Source organism: Notamacropus eugenii, chromosome 5 (assembly GCF_028372415.1).
Source record: "Notamacropus eugenii isolate mMacEug1 chromosome 5, mMacEug1.pri_v2, whole genome shotgun sequence".
Lineage (NCBI taxonomy): Eukaryota > Metazoa > Chordata > Mammalia > Diprotodontia > Macropodidae > Notamacropus > Notamacropus eugenii.
The window spans coordinates 308906134-308922556 of NC_092876.1; the positions used below are offsets into that span (position 1 = coordinate 308906134).

At 35.8% G+C, this 16423-nt stretch overlaps 1 protein-coding gene across 10 annotated transcripts in view; it reads right to left on the reverse strand.

Moving 5' to 3' along the window:
• Positions 1–4155: 4155 nt before the first annotated feature.
• Positions 4156–16423, reverse strand: part of C5H2orf76 (chromosome 5 C2orf76 homolog) — a 79096-nt gene continuing 66828 nt past the window's right edge. For all 10 annotated transcript variants that reach the window (XM_072613319.1, XM_072613329.1, XM_072613326.1 and 7 more), the window contains one exon: positions 4156–4335. In XM_072613319.1, the coding sequence (XP_072469420.1) occupies positions 4259–4335 (77 nt within the window). In that variant the 3' untranslated portion in view covers positions 4156–4258. The remainder of the gene's footprint in view (positions 4336–16423) is intronic.

The following is a 16423-nucleotide window of genomic DNA, read 5'->3' on the forward strand; positions in this document are numbered from 1 at the left end:
TAATAAACTCTATTCTACAATTACCATCATTTGGATGACCACAACAATATCCACCAGTGCTCATTCGTGATATTTTCCATAATAAATTAAGTATCTATTTGAGGTAGAGTGGGAGAAAGATAATCTCTTCTTTATCTATAATCCTCACTGAAATAGGCTGGGTCATCACTTTCATGCCTTCATCCATCTTCCTTCCTCTATCAATATGATAATAACATCATTTATAGCATCTTCAAGGCTTCCAAAGTGTATTTGCAGAGGGTACATTTCCTTATTTTAGCCTTGCTACAGCGTTGTGAAGTGTGTACTTTAAGTTTTTTTCCACTTACAGGTAAGGAAAGACAAATTCAGTGACTTGTCCCATTGTCACACAGATAGTACCAGAGGCAAGGTGAGAACCCAGATCTTCCTGACTTTATCATACGATCCCTGGCTCCCTTTAGAGACATGCAAACTGTAGAGAACTCAAGAGAGGCTCCCAACTAATACCCGTTCAACAGCATCTCTGAGAGATACACATTGACGTCTGTCTTTCAGAGTAGTGTGGACAAATTTTTTGCTCTGGGAACACATCTGAGAGAGATAAAAGGAGAGTGTCAAAGATGAAAGGTTTTTGCTAAAGCAAACCTGCCAAAAGCATATGCAGATGTGTATACACAGGCATTTATATACGTACATTGCTTGCTGTCCTTTGTTCTAGAAAGGACCAAAATGACATCACTATGTCAGAGTCAAGTTTACACAGAAACATACATATACATTATTCCAAAAGTCCATTGGTTTCACCAGACTCCCTAAGGGGTTCATGACACAAAAAACGGTTAAGAACTTCTGGCCTAAAGGCTGCATTTTCAGTCTGCAAATTAAAGAAAGCAAACTTTTTTTTCCAGTTAAAACTGCCAAGAATGCATTGTATTCAACAGAACATAAGCTCCCTGAGGATAGGGATTATTTTGGTTTTTGTAATAATCTCAGCACCCAAGACAGTTTCAGGCATATAGCAGTCACTTAATAAATGTTTGCTGAATAAATGGGGATGTTGGTAGGAGGCTGACTTAAAGCAAAAAAATTTTGATAATTTAAGGAAAATAAATATAACCACTGATTTTTATATCTGATACTACTTCATATTATTCAATTCTATTCAGTTAAATGAATACCTATTAAGTGCCACTAAGGTGCTTTTGCAAGGAACAGAGTTAGGTGCAGGGGATACAATGGTAAAAATGAAAAAGGGTTTCTTCCCTTGGTGGGGCTAATATTTTCTTTGGAAGATATAAAATGTACAGCTAAATAAATTCAAAAGAAATAGAATGGAGAAATGGAGCAGCACTATGTACCAAGAAATACTCATTAAATGATATCCAAAAAAAAACGGTGAAGAACATTTGGGTGAGAATGAAGAGGGGGATAAAAAGTGACACTTTAATGGGAATATGCTGACTACCTAGAAAAGATTACGGAAGACAAGATGCAAAACTGGTAAAGAGGCATAATATTGTAATGATGAGCAGAAACTCAGTCAACTACCTGGATATATGCTGGAGTATTCCCTCTGTCATAAGAACACCAAATGATAACTCTATGACTTCCTTTAATGATAATTTCACAAAAGCAGAGAATCTAAAAGTTGGAAAGGACACCAAAGGCTACATAATCCAACTTGTACCTGAAAAAGAATCATTTTTTCCAAGGTTTACTACTTTTTTTCCATTTGGAAGGAGGAACAGAAGAAAAAGAGATATGTTTAAGGAGAAAACAAGTGTAGGAAATATTTATTGTACATATATGCACACTTTTTTAACAGTATTTCTGTTAAAGTGACAATATACACATATGGGGTAACTCACTTTAAGAAAATTATTGTTAATGAAGTCCATATAAATTTAATTTTTATAATTAGAATATTTTTGAAATACACTGAGAGTTCACTATTTTAAGGAGTCCTGTGATGACTCACTTAGCAAAACAACACAAAAATCATGTGGTGCAAAGACTGGTTTTTGGTGCAGAGATCTGTGATTTCGTTAGTATAGAGAATTCTAGTTGTGAAAATACCCTCACTAGTACAAACTGCCAACTCTTCTGTCATTTGTAGCCTTTGTGGGTTGCTTAAGATGTTGAAAGTTTAAATGAGTTGCCCCTGGTTATGGGAAGGACTTGGAGTCAGTCCTTGATACTGTAATCAAAACAGAACAAACATTTCTGCCTCTCTGGCTTCAAGGAGCAATAAAGAGCCTGGCTGACGTTACACAGGGAATTTTAATTTTTGGACTAAGTTTCTTTCTAATGACAATCGGTTGGTTTTCTATTGGAAAAATGGTGTTTTTTTTCCCTCCAAAGTTATCAGACCTCTTAATTTTGCAATTTAATGACCTCTTCTCAATCCTCATCCTTTTTGACCTTCATGAAGCAGTTTAGTGTTGACCATCCTCTCCTCTTGGCTACTCTCTCTTCTTGACCCTGTCTCCTCTTAGTTCTTGTTCTACTTTTCTGATGGCTCTTTTCAGGTCTCCTTTACTGCAACCTCATCTATGTCATGCCCCTTCGCTGTGGTGCACAGTTATGCTCCATCCAGAGCCTTCTTCTTTCTGTATATTCCTCTGGGCAACCTCATCAGTTCCCATGACTTAAATAACCATCTCTGTGATGATGACTCCCAAACCTACATATCCCACCTGGCCTGAGCTTTAGTTAACATCAAAAATGCCTTTTTGACATTTTCTACTGAATGTCCTACAGGTATTTCAAATTCAACACATCTAATAGTAAACTTTATTCCAAAAACCATCCCTCATCCATTGTCACTTAGACTATTATGAGTTTCCTAATCAGTCTTCCTATATTTATTCTCTCCTCTCTCCAATATGTCCATTAGACATCTGGCAAAGTGATATTCCTAAAGCATGGGTCTGACCATGAAGTCTTTCCCCGGCTCAATGAACTCCAAAGCCCCTATTGCCATTAGGATCAAATATAGACTTTCCTGTTTGTCATTCAAGGACCTGGAAAATAGGTTCCAATGTATTCTTCCATGTACATCATATATTTCTCCTCTTTATACTCTCTACAATCCAACCTAACTTGTGGTCTGGGTGTTCTGCACACACAACATTCCATCTCTCATCTCCATGCCTTTGCACACACTGTCCCTAGGCCTGGTACACACTCCCCTTTTTGCCCCTTTCCCTCTAAGAATCCTGGGCTTCCTTCAAAGCTCAGCTCAAGCACGGGCTCCCCCTTGAGGCTTTTCCTAATCCCCACCTTCCCGGTGTCTTCCCCGATATATTTACTTTCTATTTGTTTTCTATAAACTTTTATGAGTACACATTGTTTACCCCCCAAAAACAGAAGCACCTGGGGGGCAGGGTTATTTCCTTTTTTGTCTTTGTAACCCTTGTAACTAGAAGAGTTCCCTGGCACACAGGAGGGGCTTATTGATTTGAAGATCTTGAATGAAAGTGCTGCTAGAGTATGAAAGATTTTATCTTCAAGGAGGAACTTGTTTTCAAAGAACAATTTTCTCTGAGCAATACAGATAGATATCTTTTCTCCACACAGATATGAATTTGGGTCTATTTTATTTTACTTCTCAAGCCATCAGAAATTCAGCCATGCTACTTATGCTGACTAATGTATTTTAAAAAAGGAAAATGCATGACCCTTAGACATCACAAAATACTTATTTTCCTTTGTGGCTGTGTGTCATACATTCAAGAAACTGAAAAATGGATGAAATGATCACGCTAGGCCTCCATCTCTTTGGGTGGAAAAAAAAGTAATAAATATCTCCAATTAGAAACTATGGATGACACAAAATAAAAGATCTCATAAGTTCTTTCAAAAACAATCTGATATTAGCTAGTCACAAGAAATTCTAAGGTTTTGAGAAAATATTAAAAGCAAAAACTATAGGTGAATGAAACAGTGTTCCATTAGTATATCTTATCTGCCTTTTCAGTTCTATTATTTTTTTAAAATCTCAATATGGTTTTTATCATTAAAAAATGCTACATTAATTACAGTGCCTAAACAATAAAATAAAAGTGGGGGAGAGGAGACATGAGTGTGTCTGAGAAATGTAAAGGCATGTATCACTAACAGAATTTGGATACAAATTGCAGACAGTGAAAAGAAATTGTAACTCAGCATGGATTAATGTTTTAGGATTTATTTATCAGTTAAAAAAAAAAACCTCTCACTAAGCAAAATAAAGAGCTTACTATAGGCATGCGAAAAACAAGCTCCCGAAAAGTCTTCACCAGGATGAAACAGGATTAGCTTTGTAGCTCTTGTAATCTTCTTCACAGAAGAACGCAATTTCGGTTTCATTGGCTGAAAAAGGAAAAATATGTTTTTGAAAATTTTTAATGAAAAGTTAAGTTTAAATTTAAAATGGGAAACACAGGCATACTGATTCAGAAATTTTAGCTTCCAGGAACCTTAAGTAAGAAAAATAAGAATACATCTTGCTGAATGTAGCACAAGAAAATATTTCTGTTGAAGAGACAGATGATGTAATAGAGCACTGGAGCTAGATTCAAACCCTGCCTCCATTATTTACAAACCACATAACCTCTCAGAAGCTGTTTTCTTTACTATAAAATGGGGATAATAAAAATTGCCCTACAGGGTTGTTGTGATAAATGAACTTTGATCTTAAAGCACAATCAAGACATAAGTTATTTGCTTAAAATAATTTTTAAAAAAATCCTCAACAATTATAAATAAAAAGAAAAAAATCACTCAAACCAGTTCAAACAAGGCAATATGGATGGTTTTCATTAAATCACCAGTTCCCCTTCATTGTTCTTCTTATAGTTCTAGGAAATAATGGACCTTGATTTTTCAAGTTCACTACTGAGTTAGTGAGAAGGGGGGGAAAAATCCTTCTTTTTTTTCCCCTGAAATTAGCCTGTAGGTATAATAATTTAATACTTAGAGGATCAGTAGAATATTTTACAGATCACTTTACATTCTCCCTCATGACCCATCAAAATATGTGTCTGAAGAAGTTAATTTTTTGCCCTGCTTATGATTAATTCATGAGGCTTCAACAATATGCAAAGTGAAAGACACAAATTGGCTTCTACAGCAATACCTTCAAATACCTCTAATTATTCACAGGGGATATGGCACAGCTACAGGACCCACAAAGGTTCAGAGCAGTCACAATTCTTTCAACCTAACAGGTCAAGGACTTCTTCTAAAACAATAAGTCAGCAACATTATTAATTCAGAACTGAGACAAATCTGATGGAAAGCCTTCACAATTATTAAACATGCAATTCTTTAAGGTGTGGAGCCAACAAGTTTCACAAACGCTTTTTAAATTAAGGCAGAAGTTAATATAGTCTGCTTGGCTATACAGAAAGGGCAAGAAGGTTTTCAGAATCTTGACTAGAAAACAGACAAGATTATTTGTAATGAATATTGAGCACTTTATTAACATAAACTCTTCTCTAAAACAGACATGCAAAACTCTACCAAACATACGCTAAAATAGTAACAGTAGTTATTAAATAAAATTCTTAAGTCTTTTGAGACTTTAGTCCCAAAATATACAATTTCAGTGCCTTAGAATTTATCACCAAAAATATTGATAAGTTTTAGCATGCAATTTCATTTGATTTTTTTTTTTTATAACATCCCAAGGTTGAAATTTAATCAGAGTAGCTAAAAATCAGATTGCAAAGATCAAGTCACACTGGGTCTGTGGGTGGACTGCAGATAGCACTCAGAAATCAATGAAAGGGTACTGGAGACAGACTGAACTCCTGGAAAACATCCCTAATTTAAAGTGGGTTATGGTTCATAATGAAATAATTTCAAAAAGGAGTTCAAACTTATCATGAAGAAAATGTTGAAAAAGAAGACCTCTGCCTTTGCCTAGTTAAATAAATTTAATATTAGAAGAAAATAAAATGTTTCAAAACTGATCCCAAAAGCATAAAAAGCACTTAGGACTTTCCCCCTCCCAATATGCCCAAAGGGGTGGCTTATATATAATTTGCAAGTAATTCTAATTAAACTTATAATGGAAGAAAGGCTAGAAATTTTGCATTCTCAATTATCATAAAGCAAGTTTTTACTAATGCAATAGTCTATTACTACATGTAACACTTTACAAATATAGCTATGCTTATAGCAATCCACTTAATAAGTTTGTTGACTATCACTACGCATTTCTTTTATGGTGGCCAACATTATTGTACAGACCTTTCCAGGGGCAAATACATAATATTTTCACCTTCAATTACAGGTATAGATTGAGTTAATATATGGAAAGTGCTGACAAACAGAATTATGTTCCAACACATGGCTTCTCAATCAGATCTAAATAATTTATAAATCAATCCACTGTTTATATAGGCATTTAAGTCCTTTCTAAGACATCAGATCAGAATTATCTTGGGAAAGAAGGTAGTAAAATGATGTGCCTATTCTTAGGTGCTTAAGTTTAACACATTATCCTAAAAGATAAACTTTTTACAAGCTTCTAAGCTTGAAGGCAATTTTTTTTCTCCAAGACAAATTTTTTAGCTTGAAAAATTTTGGGTATGTGTTTTTAGTAGTGTGAGAGATGAAGACTTTTTCCCCTCTCACTAAGTCAACAAAAAACATTTCAAAAGTCAAAAAAGCATTTATTTAAAATTTAGAACAATATGGTCCTCAAGTAACAAGAGAATTAAACTTATAAAATCTATATAACCCTAATAATAACTTGTGAGTTCCTATACATGTTCTAGAAATTTGTTTACCAAATTAAATGTATAAGAGATATATATGTATATATGTGTGTATATATATATATATATATATATATATATATACACATAGCTTCCCTTTCAAGACTCACTCTCAAACTATCCTTATCCTTCCTACCACAATTGCTTGAATTCTTACTACCTTTAAAAGTGGCTCCTAAAACAATTGTAGGAAGTCTAGCAGTGTGTTGGTCCCCGAGGGCACCCGATTTTAAATTAAATGTGCTGTAGGCTGCAGTGCACTCAGGTGCACAAGCCCACGGCACGTGAATCTGAAATGAATGTGCAATCTAAAATCCAATAAATACATTGCCAGCTCTTCCCCTCGTCTTACTATCAAATAAAACCAAGAAAGAACCCCCAAATCCATTTATGGAACATTATAACAATGACTTTCAAGTTTAATTAGCTGAACAGGAATCAGGATATCCAAACTAATGATCTAAAGTAAATTATTCACTATTTCCAAATGTTACACATATTTTTCTTAACACTTAAAAAACACTTCTGGGAACAATTTTTAAATTATCATTTAAAAAAATCAAATGCAAACAGGCTGCTTAAATCAACTTTTCTGTCAATTAACCAACTAAACAGTAAGAATTCACTGAAGTCATATTCTGTGCCTAGCCTTATGTGAAAGATTTATGGAATACTAGAGTAGATTCAAACACCATTTCTGTCCACAAGGAACTTACAATCTAGTTGGGGAAGATAAGACATAAACATATGAACTACTGAGTGGACAAGAAGATATGATAAGGTACTAAACTGTTTGGTGCAGATAATCAAAGAACAAAACAGTAAATAATAAGATGCTGATTATGGAGTATAGGAAATAAATGGAAAAGGAATGAGTGAGAAGGCAACAATGGGGTTTTTATATATTAGTTTCATGTAGAAAAGAGGGAGTTCCAACCCAAAATAAATTCACAAAATTCAGATGCACAAGCCCTTCAAAAGTTTGTAAACAAAAGAGCACCGTACCAGGTAGATCAGCAATCTAAATTAAATAGTTTCCAATTACAGAGTTCAATCCTTGATCTGAAATTGAGATGTGAAGAAAGAGCATAATCAAAAGCTCAGTTTTAACATTTACTATGCTAGTCATATACTGAATGGATAGAGGAAGAACAATCTATGACAGTTCTTCAAACCCCAGCTATGAATTTAGGAATATTTGCAAATTTCCTGGTCCTAACTTCTTACTTAACTAGGTATGAGGTTATATTAGTATTACAGTGACAAATAATTACCTAAACATGTTAAAGGAAGCCAAAATAATCTTTAATGAAACACAAATTAAATATGATTTTCACCATGAATATGGAAATAATATGTAACTGTTATTAGATATACATAACTGACAAGATTTTTAGCATGAAAAAAGGTTCTGGTAATGAGTAGAAGACTGAAACAACACTCAAAATGAAAGCATACCACAAGGGAGTTTTGGAATCATTATAGAAATATGCTCAAAGGGAACTCCCCCTTTCTCCCCCACCCAAAAAAAGCCCTAATAACCTCTGAGTTTAGCCTACACTATCTTGTCTCAAAATATTTCTAATATAATATTAGCTCCCAAATGAAGTGAAAATGTTACAATTTCTTTATCAAACTAGAGAGAATAGAGCTAATCACTTGAGAGAACACAGAATAAAAAGGAAGTAAAATGTAACTAAATAAACTTACTCTGTAAGTGATTTTACATTTCACTGTTAAAAAACTGAGACACCACACATTCTTTAAATCATAAATAATAATTCCTGCTAAAACTACTTTCTTACATTCGCAAAGCTTGGGGGGGGGGGGGTGATGTGTGTGTGTGTGTGTGTGTGTGTGTGTGTGTGTGTGTGTGTGCGTATTTTAAATGCTCAATCCACATGCAAACACTACTGACGTCAAGTACAGAATATGCAATTGGGTTCTGCAGTGCAGATAAAAGGCCAGAGTATAAATTAGAAAATTTTACCCTGAAAGTCAATCTTCAATAAGTTTTTTTTCCTCTCACACAGCTTTTCTTTGCCTTTCATAGATTCTGTAGAAAAGTCATAATGATAAATTTGTAACATTGCTATTATTTCCATGGCAACTGGCTGTGATGTCAAACACAGAGTGTGAAAGCTCTACTCCAAGATCAAGCAGAAAAAGGGATGGGCACTGATGACTTAGAATTTTCTTTCAACCTTTTTTTACACAACTAACTTAAGAAAAAAAAGGGGCTGAGAACCCCCTCCCCCAATGCTTTTTAAAATAATGAGTTTCAAGGATTTTTTTAACAGCTCTGTTCCCACTCAGTATCCCCTACTATTCTCAAGGGATCATCTCTATTTCTCATGTATAATAGCATCCTTACCTCCAGAGTACAACAGTGCTCTAGGCAAGAGGGAAGGAAAGCCCATGTAGGGGAAGAAATGGCCACAAGTAAGGGAACGAACTATCTATCTATCCCCAGACTTCCAAATGCTAACTGGGCAAAATATGGTTTGGAGCCCAAAGTCTTCATTCTTTTATGTGACTACTGGGCTCTTGAAAAGTACTATTACATAGAAGCTAATATACTCAAAACACTCAGCCATAGAGGGCTTTAGTCTGACATTCAAGATATTTGTGCTATTTCCTTATATTTGATAAAAAGCTTCTCCCCAACACATAAGTGGACAAAGAAAATGAGTAATTTTCAATAAAAAAATGATAAACAACAAGAATATAAAATGTTCCAAATCATCAATAATAGGAGAAATACAAATTAAAACAACTCTGAGACTCCATTTAAAGTCCAGCAAATTCACAAAGATGATAAGAGTTGGAAATGGTTCTTGCTGAAGGGACTACAGTAAGATAAGCATAATAATGTACTACTGATGAAACTGAACTGGTCCAACCATCCTGGAAAACAATTTCAGAAATATACAAGAAAACTACCAAACTGTTTGTAGTGCTCTCTGACCCAGTAATCCCACAACAGGGTATATTACCCACAGAGGTAAAAGACTGACTGAGAAGTCTCACATATATCAAAATATTCATAAGCATTTTGTGTTTGTGGTAGGAAAACACTGGAAAGAAAGTAAGTGTTGTTCAGTTAAGGAAGGGTTAAACAACTGTATTATATGCAAATAACAGAATGTTATTGTATCATGAGAAATAATGAATGTGAGGCATTCTGAGAAACAGGAGGCAGCTTATATGAACTGATCCACAGCTAGAACTATGTGTGTATGTGTGTGTGTAATGTATTTTATACACATACATGTACACACACACACACACACACCATGTAATGTAAAAGAAAACAATACTAAAAGACAGTTGAACTCAGCAATGAACTCCAAGTTCATGAGGACAAATTATGAAATGAACCATCTTCCTTGGAGAGAGGAAGGGGCTGACAAGTATGAAATATTGCCTGCAACATCAGACATAGTTGTTGTGTTTCTTGTTTTATGTGAAAAAGATAAAGGAAATTAAGAAATGTCTACAATAAAAAAATAAAAGGCATCAATAAAATCAAAAAACCCTTCTTTCTGTTCAACTCAAAAAGTAATACAAGGGAACTTACATGAATTGCAAAGATGTAAAGACTCAAACTTCAAATAATATTCTGAATTCTCTGCTCCTCATCATCACCCACACTTCATTTCTTCCTACCTAGGATTTTTTGTCTAGTTGTATAAAAATGAAAAAACTACATTTATTCACTGTCAATTTAAAATAAAAATCCAACATATATAATCTCTACCACAGAAGTGTTACACTGGATGTGTGATTTGAATTAATTAGTACCATAATTTTTTGGTATTGCCAAATTGTCATTCCAAAAATAACTCATATATATGACTAAAATAAGATATGGAAGAATGGTCTGACATCAGGAAATAATGAGAATGCTCAAACATAAATTACAAAAACAACAAAAACCATATGATTATTTCAAGAGATGAAAAAAATAGAAAGGCTTTGACAAAATGAACATTTCAGTGTTCAAAACCCTAAAAAACAAAGGCACAGAAGGTCCTTTCTATAACATGATCAAAAGTAGCTAGCACTGAGCTAGTATTATTTGCAACAGAGAAACATTAGAAGCTTTCCCAGTGCAAACAGGAGTAAAGATTCCCTCCTCTAGAATTTAATAGAGTTCTAGAAATGGTAGCTATACCAATAATACAAGAGAATAAAATTGAAGCTATAAGCATAAGCAAAGACGAAACAAAATTAACCCTGTTTGCAAATGATATAATGGTATATTCAGAAAATGCCGGAAAAAATCATCTAAGAAACTGAGCAAGACAATCAATAGTTCCTTAACAAGGCAATGGAATACAAAACACAGGAAAAGTATGAACAGTTCTACATAGGACTAACAAAAATCCCCCCAAAACAATGAAAACTGTCTTTTAAAATAGCTAAAAAGTATGTAAAATATCTGGTTGTTAACTTCCACAAGTTACATAAACACAACTACAAACACTCTTTAAAAAATAAATAGAAAAAAATTACTAAAGAGATATTGCTTGGACATGGTTGGGCCATGAGAATATAGTACAAATTTGATTAATTGACTCTCTCTCTCAACCTTTGTCCCTCCCACTCCCTCGCATCCTATATATAAATATATATATTCACACACATAAATGTATGTATCCGTGTATATATACTCAATAAAACAGTAACATTTCATTTGGAATGAAGGTCTAGAATCTCAAGGAAAAAGTGAGGGAAAAGTACATGTGGAGGTCATAGCACTAGCAGATGGCAAAACAGGAAACAAAGCACTGAAAACAGTAGGCTAGAGTGATAAACTCAAAAACAGAAATCACTGGTGACTACCAAGAAGTACTAGGAAAACTAGGAAGCACATAGGCAGATATTAGACCCAGGCTAACATCTTAACCCATACATCACTACAAATTCAAAATGAAGGTACAACAAGAATATCAAAGATCAGATAATAAATCAAAAAGCATTTTTAGGTACTTGCTATATGCCAGCTACTGTGCTAAGCACCAAGGATATAAAGAAAGGCAAAAAAAATTAGTCCCTGCTCTCAAGGAGCTCACATTCTCATGGAATGGAAACAGCCAAAAACTATTTACAAACAAGCTATGTTAGAGGTAAATTTAGAATAGCATTAAGGTGCACCAGGAAAGGCCTTTTACACAAAGTGGGGTTAGAGCTGAACACAGGAGGCTGAAATAAGGAGAAAGCCCATTCCAGTCACGGAAAACAGTCAATGAAAACTCAGTGAAAATGACAAACAAGGAGGCAAGAACATCAATGAACTTGCAGTCCATGGAATGGAGTAAAGTATAAGAATGAAAAGATAAAAAGGGGACAGGTTATGAAGGGCTTTGAAAGCCCAACACAGTATTCATGTTTGATCCTGGAAGACACTGCACTTTACTGAGTAGGAGGATGACATGGGTCAGACCAACACTTCAATAAGATCACTCTGATAACTGAGTAAAAGAACAGACCAGAATGGGGAGAGACTTGAGGGATGCCTACCAGAAGGCTCCTGTAATACTCCAAGCTTGAGCTAATTAAGGCCCACAGCACGGTAGTGGCAGTGTCAGAAGAGAGAAGGGAGCATATGTGAGGGATGCTGCAAAGGTAAAACTGGCAGGATTTGGCAAAAGATTGGATTTGAGGGTGAGTCAAGCAAAAGTGACACTTAGATTGAGACACCAAAAATAAGGATAGTGGAACCTTTAAATGTAACAGACAAGTTCATTAAAGTGAAGGGTTTAGGGGTGGGGGTGGGGAGTGGGAGATAACGAGTTCTTATTTGAAGATGTCTACTGGATATCTAGTCTGAAATGTCCGATGGGCAGCTGGAGACAATGGACTGGAGATCAGAAGAGAGGTGAAGGTTAGATAAGTAGATCTGAGAATTATCTGCATAGAGATGATAAAATCGTAATGGGAGATAATGAGATTACCAAACAAAACAGTAAAGAGACAAAAAAGAAGAAGAAAGCCCAGGACAGAGCCCTAGAGATCCTGCAAAGGACTGAGGAATGGTCAGAAAGAAGGAGAACCAAGACAGAACGATGTCATAGAAACCTACAGAGAAGAGGGTGACTGACAGTATCAAAGGCTTTAGACATCAGGAAGGAGGAAGGCTGAGGAAAAGCCATTAGATTTAACAATTATGAGATTATTGGAGAGAGCAATTTCAGTTGAATGAGGTCAAAAGCCAGAGTGCAGGGAGTTAAGATGATAGAGAAAGGGAAGGAATGGAGGCACCATTGTAGACAGCATTCTCAAGGAGTTTAGTCACCAAAGGGAAGAGAAAAGACAACAGCTAGTAGGGAGGGATGACTAAGTGAGAACTGACCAAATTAAGAGTAAGATGAGGTACCTTTCACAATTAAAGCTTGATTACATAAAATTTTTTTTAAAAAACCTTTTGGACAAATGAAATCAATAAAGACAGAATAGAAAGAAGAGGGGTTTGGTGCAGTAAAAAGAGTGAAGCACCTGGAAAGGAGCTTGGTTCAAATCTCAGTTCTTCTGGTTATTATTTATGTGACCTTAGGCAAGTCACTTAACCTCTTTGTGCTTCAGTTTGCTCATTTATAAAATGAGAGGCTCCTATGAGTAAAGAAATAGATTTGGAAGATGGTGGAGTAACAGCATGCACTTTCTAGGGCACTGCCCCCACGCCCAGCCAAATAACTGTAAAAAATGACTCTGTGTGTGCTTGTGTGTGTGTATGTGTTCGTCCTTCAATGCTGAAGAAGACCATGCCATCAGATAAAAAATGACTCTAAACAAATTCTGGAGCTGCAGAACCCACATAATGATTGACTGACGCAAACCTCCAGCCCAAGACAGCCTGAAAGGTCACCTGGAAGTGTTTATCTCACTAGGCTGGGAGCAGAGCTTAGTCCAGTGGGGGTTGCGCCAACACAGACAGGACCTGAGCAGGCCTTGGGGGGACTGAATCTCTCACACCTGTGGCAGTTTCCAGAGTTCAGGACCCCAAAACTCTGAGGACAAATTGGAAGGTCAGTGGGAAAAGTCTGTGGGACCAGTGCAGGAGAGTGGAGTGGTCCTGCCCCAGCCCCAGGGCGGCAGAATGGGGAGAGGGTGGAGGAAACTGCAGCAGCCACAGCAGTAGCAGGAGCAGCAGCAGCAACTGTTTCTGGAGCTCTAGGCCCATAGATGGTGGGCGGATCAAGAAGGTGACAGTATACCCCACCCCCACTGAAAGCAGAGAACTACCTTGACAAAAAGCTCAAAAGTCAAGTAAATGACTGGGGAAATGAGCAAAAACAGGAAAAAGAATCAGACTATAGAATCTTACTTTGGTGACAAGGAAGACCAAAGCATGCAAACAGAAGAAAACAATGTCAAAGTTCCTCCACCAAAGCCTCCAAGAAAAATATGAATTGGTCTCAGGGCATGGAAGAGCTCAAAAAGGATTTTGAAAATCAAGTAAGAGAAGTAGAGCAAAAATTGAGAAGAGAAATGAGAGTGACACAAGAAAATCATGAAAAACGAGTCAACTGCTTGTTAAAGCAGACCCCAAAAAATGCTGAAGAAAATAACACTTTAAAAAATAGACTAATTCAAATGGCAAAAGAGATCCAAAAAGCCAATGAGGAAAAGAATGCCCTAAAAAGCAGAATTGGCCAGATAGAAAAGGAGATCCGAAAGCTCACTGAAGAAAATAATTCCTTAAAGATCAAAATGGAGCAGATGGAAGCTAATGACTTTGTGAAAAATCAAGAAATTATAAAACAAAACCAAAGGAATGAAAAAACAGCAGACAATGTGAAATATCTCATTGGAAAAACAATTTACCTGGAAAATAGATCCAGGAGACACAACTTAAAAATTATGGGACTACCTGAAAGTCATGATGAAAAAAAGAGCCTACACATCTTCTTTCATGAAATTATCAAGGAAAACTACTCTAATATTCTAGAACCAGAGGGTAAAATAAATATTGAAAGAATCCACTGATCACCTCCTGAAAGATACTTGAAAATAGAAACTCCTAGGAATATAGTGACCAAATTTCAGAGTTCCCAGGTCAAGGAAAAAAATATTACAAGCAGCTAAAAAGAAACAATTTGAGCACCGTGGAAATACAATCAGGATAACACAGGATCTGGCAGCTTCTACATTAAGGGATTGAAGGGCTTGGAATAGGATATTCCAGAAGTCAAAGGAGCTGGGATTAAAACCAAGAATCACCTACCCAACAAAACTGAGTATAATACTTCAAGGGAAAAAATGGTCACTTTCAAGCATTCTTGATGAAAAGACCAGAACTGAAGAGAAAATTTGACTTTCAAACACAAGAATCAAGAGAAGCAGGAAAAGGTAAACAACAAAGAGAAATCATAAAGGACTTTCCAAAGCTGAACTGTTTACATTCCTACATGGAAAGTTAATATTTGTAACTCTTGAGACTTACCTCAGTATCTGGTAGTTGGAAGGATTATATACATAGATAGAGGGCACAGGGTGAGTTGAATAGGAAGGGAAGATATCTAAAAAAATAAAATTAAGGGGTAAGAGGAATATATTGGGAGGAGAAAGGGAGAAATGAAATGGGGCAAATTATCTCTCATAAAAGAGGCAAGAAAAAGCTTTTTCAGTGGGAGGGGAAAACGGGAGAGATGAGAGGGAAAAAGTTAAGCTTACTCTCATCACATTTGGCTTAAGGAGGGAATAAGATGCATACTCAATTTGGTATGAAAATCTATCTTACACTACAGGAAAGTAGGGGTGAAAGGGATAAGTGAAGTGTGGAGGGAATGATAGAAGGGAGGGCAAATGGGAGGAAGGGGTAATTAGAAGTAAACACTTTTGGGGAGGGACAAATTCAAAAGAGAGAACAGAATAAATGGGGGACAGGATAGGATGGAGGGAAATATAGTTGTCTTTCACAACATAATTTATGAAAGTCTTTTGCATAACTACACAGTATAACCTATATTGAATTGCTTGCCTTCTCAGTGGGGATGGATGAGGAGGGAGGAAGAGAGAGAAGTTGGAACTCAAAGTTTTAAAAACAAATGTTAAAAAATTATTTGCAACTAGGAAATAAGAAATGCAGGTAATGGGGTATAGAAATCTATCTTGCCCTACAAGAAAATAGAGAAGATGGAGATAAGGGAAGGGAAGGGTATGATAGAAGGGAGGGCAGATTGGGGGAAGGGGTAATCAGAATGCACGATGTCTTGAGGTGGGGGGAGGAGAGAGATGGGGAGGAAATTTGGAACTCAAAATCTTGTGGCAACTAAAAGTAAAAAAATTTTTAAAAATTTTTAAATAATAAATAAAATGAGAGAGTTTTGTAGGGTCCCTTCCAATTCTAAATCTATGATTCAATGATACTTATAATCCTAAAATATAGAGTGGGGGGGAAAGCAAATTGCCTCAAGTATTACCAGTAAATCTCTCATATGCAATATACATTGGGAACAGAAATGACACAAACATGTGACACCAAAAACCACTGCCCAATAAATGGTCAAAGGGCAGGAATAGTTTTTGAAATAAACAATACATTATGACTGCTGGAAAAATAATTAATAGTAAGAAAGCACAAATTAAAATCATCTTAAGGTTTTACCTCTTAAACCCTACAAACTAGAAAAGATGACAAAAAACATTCATGTTGGAGAGGCTATGGG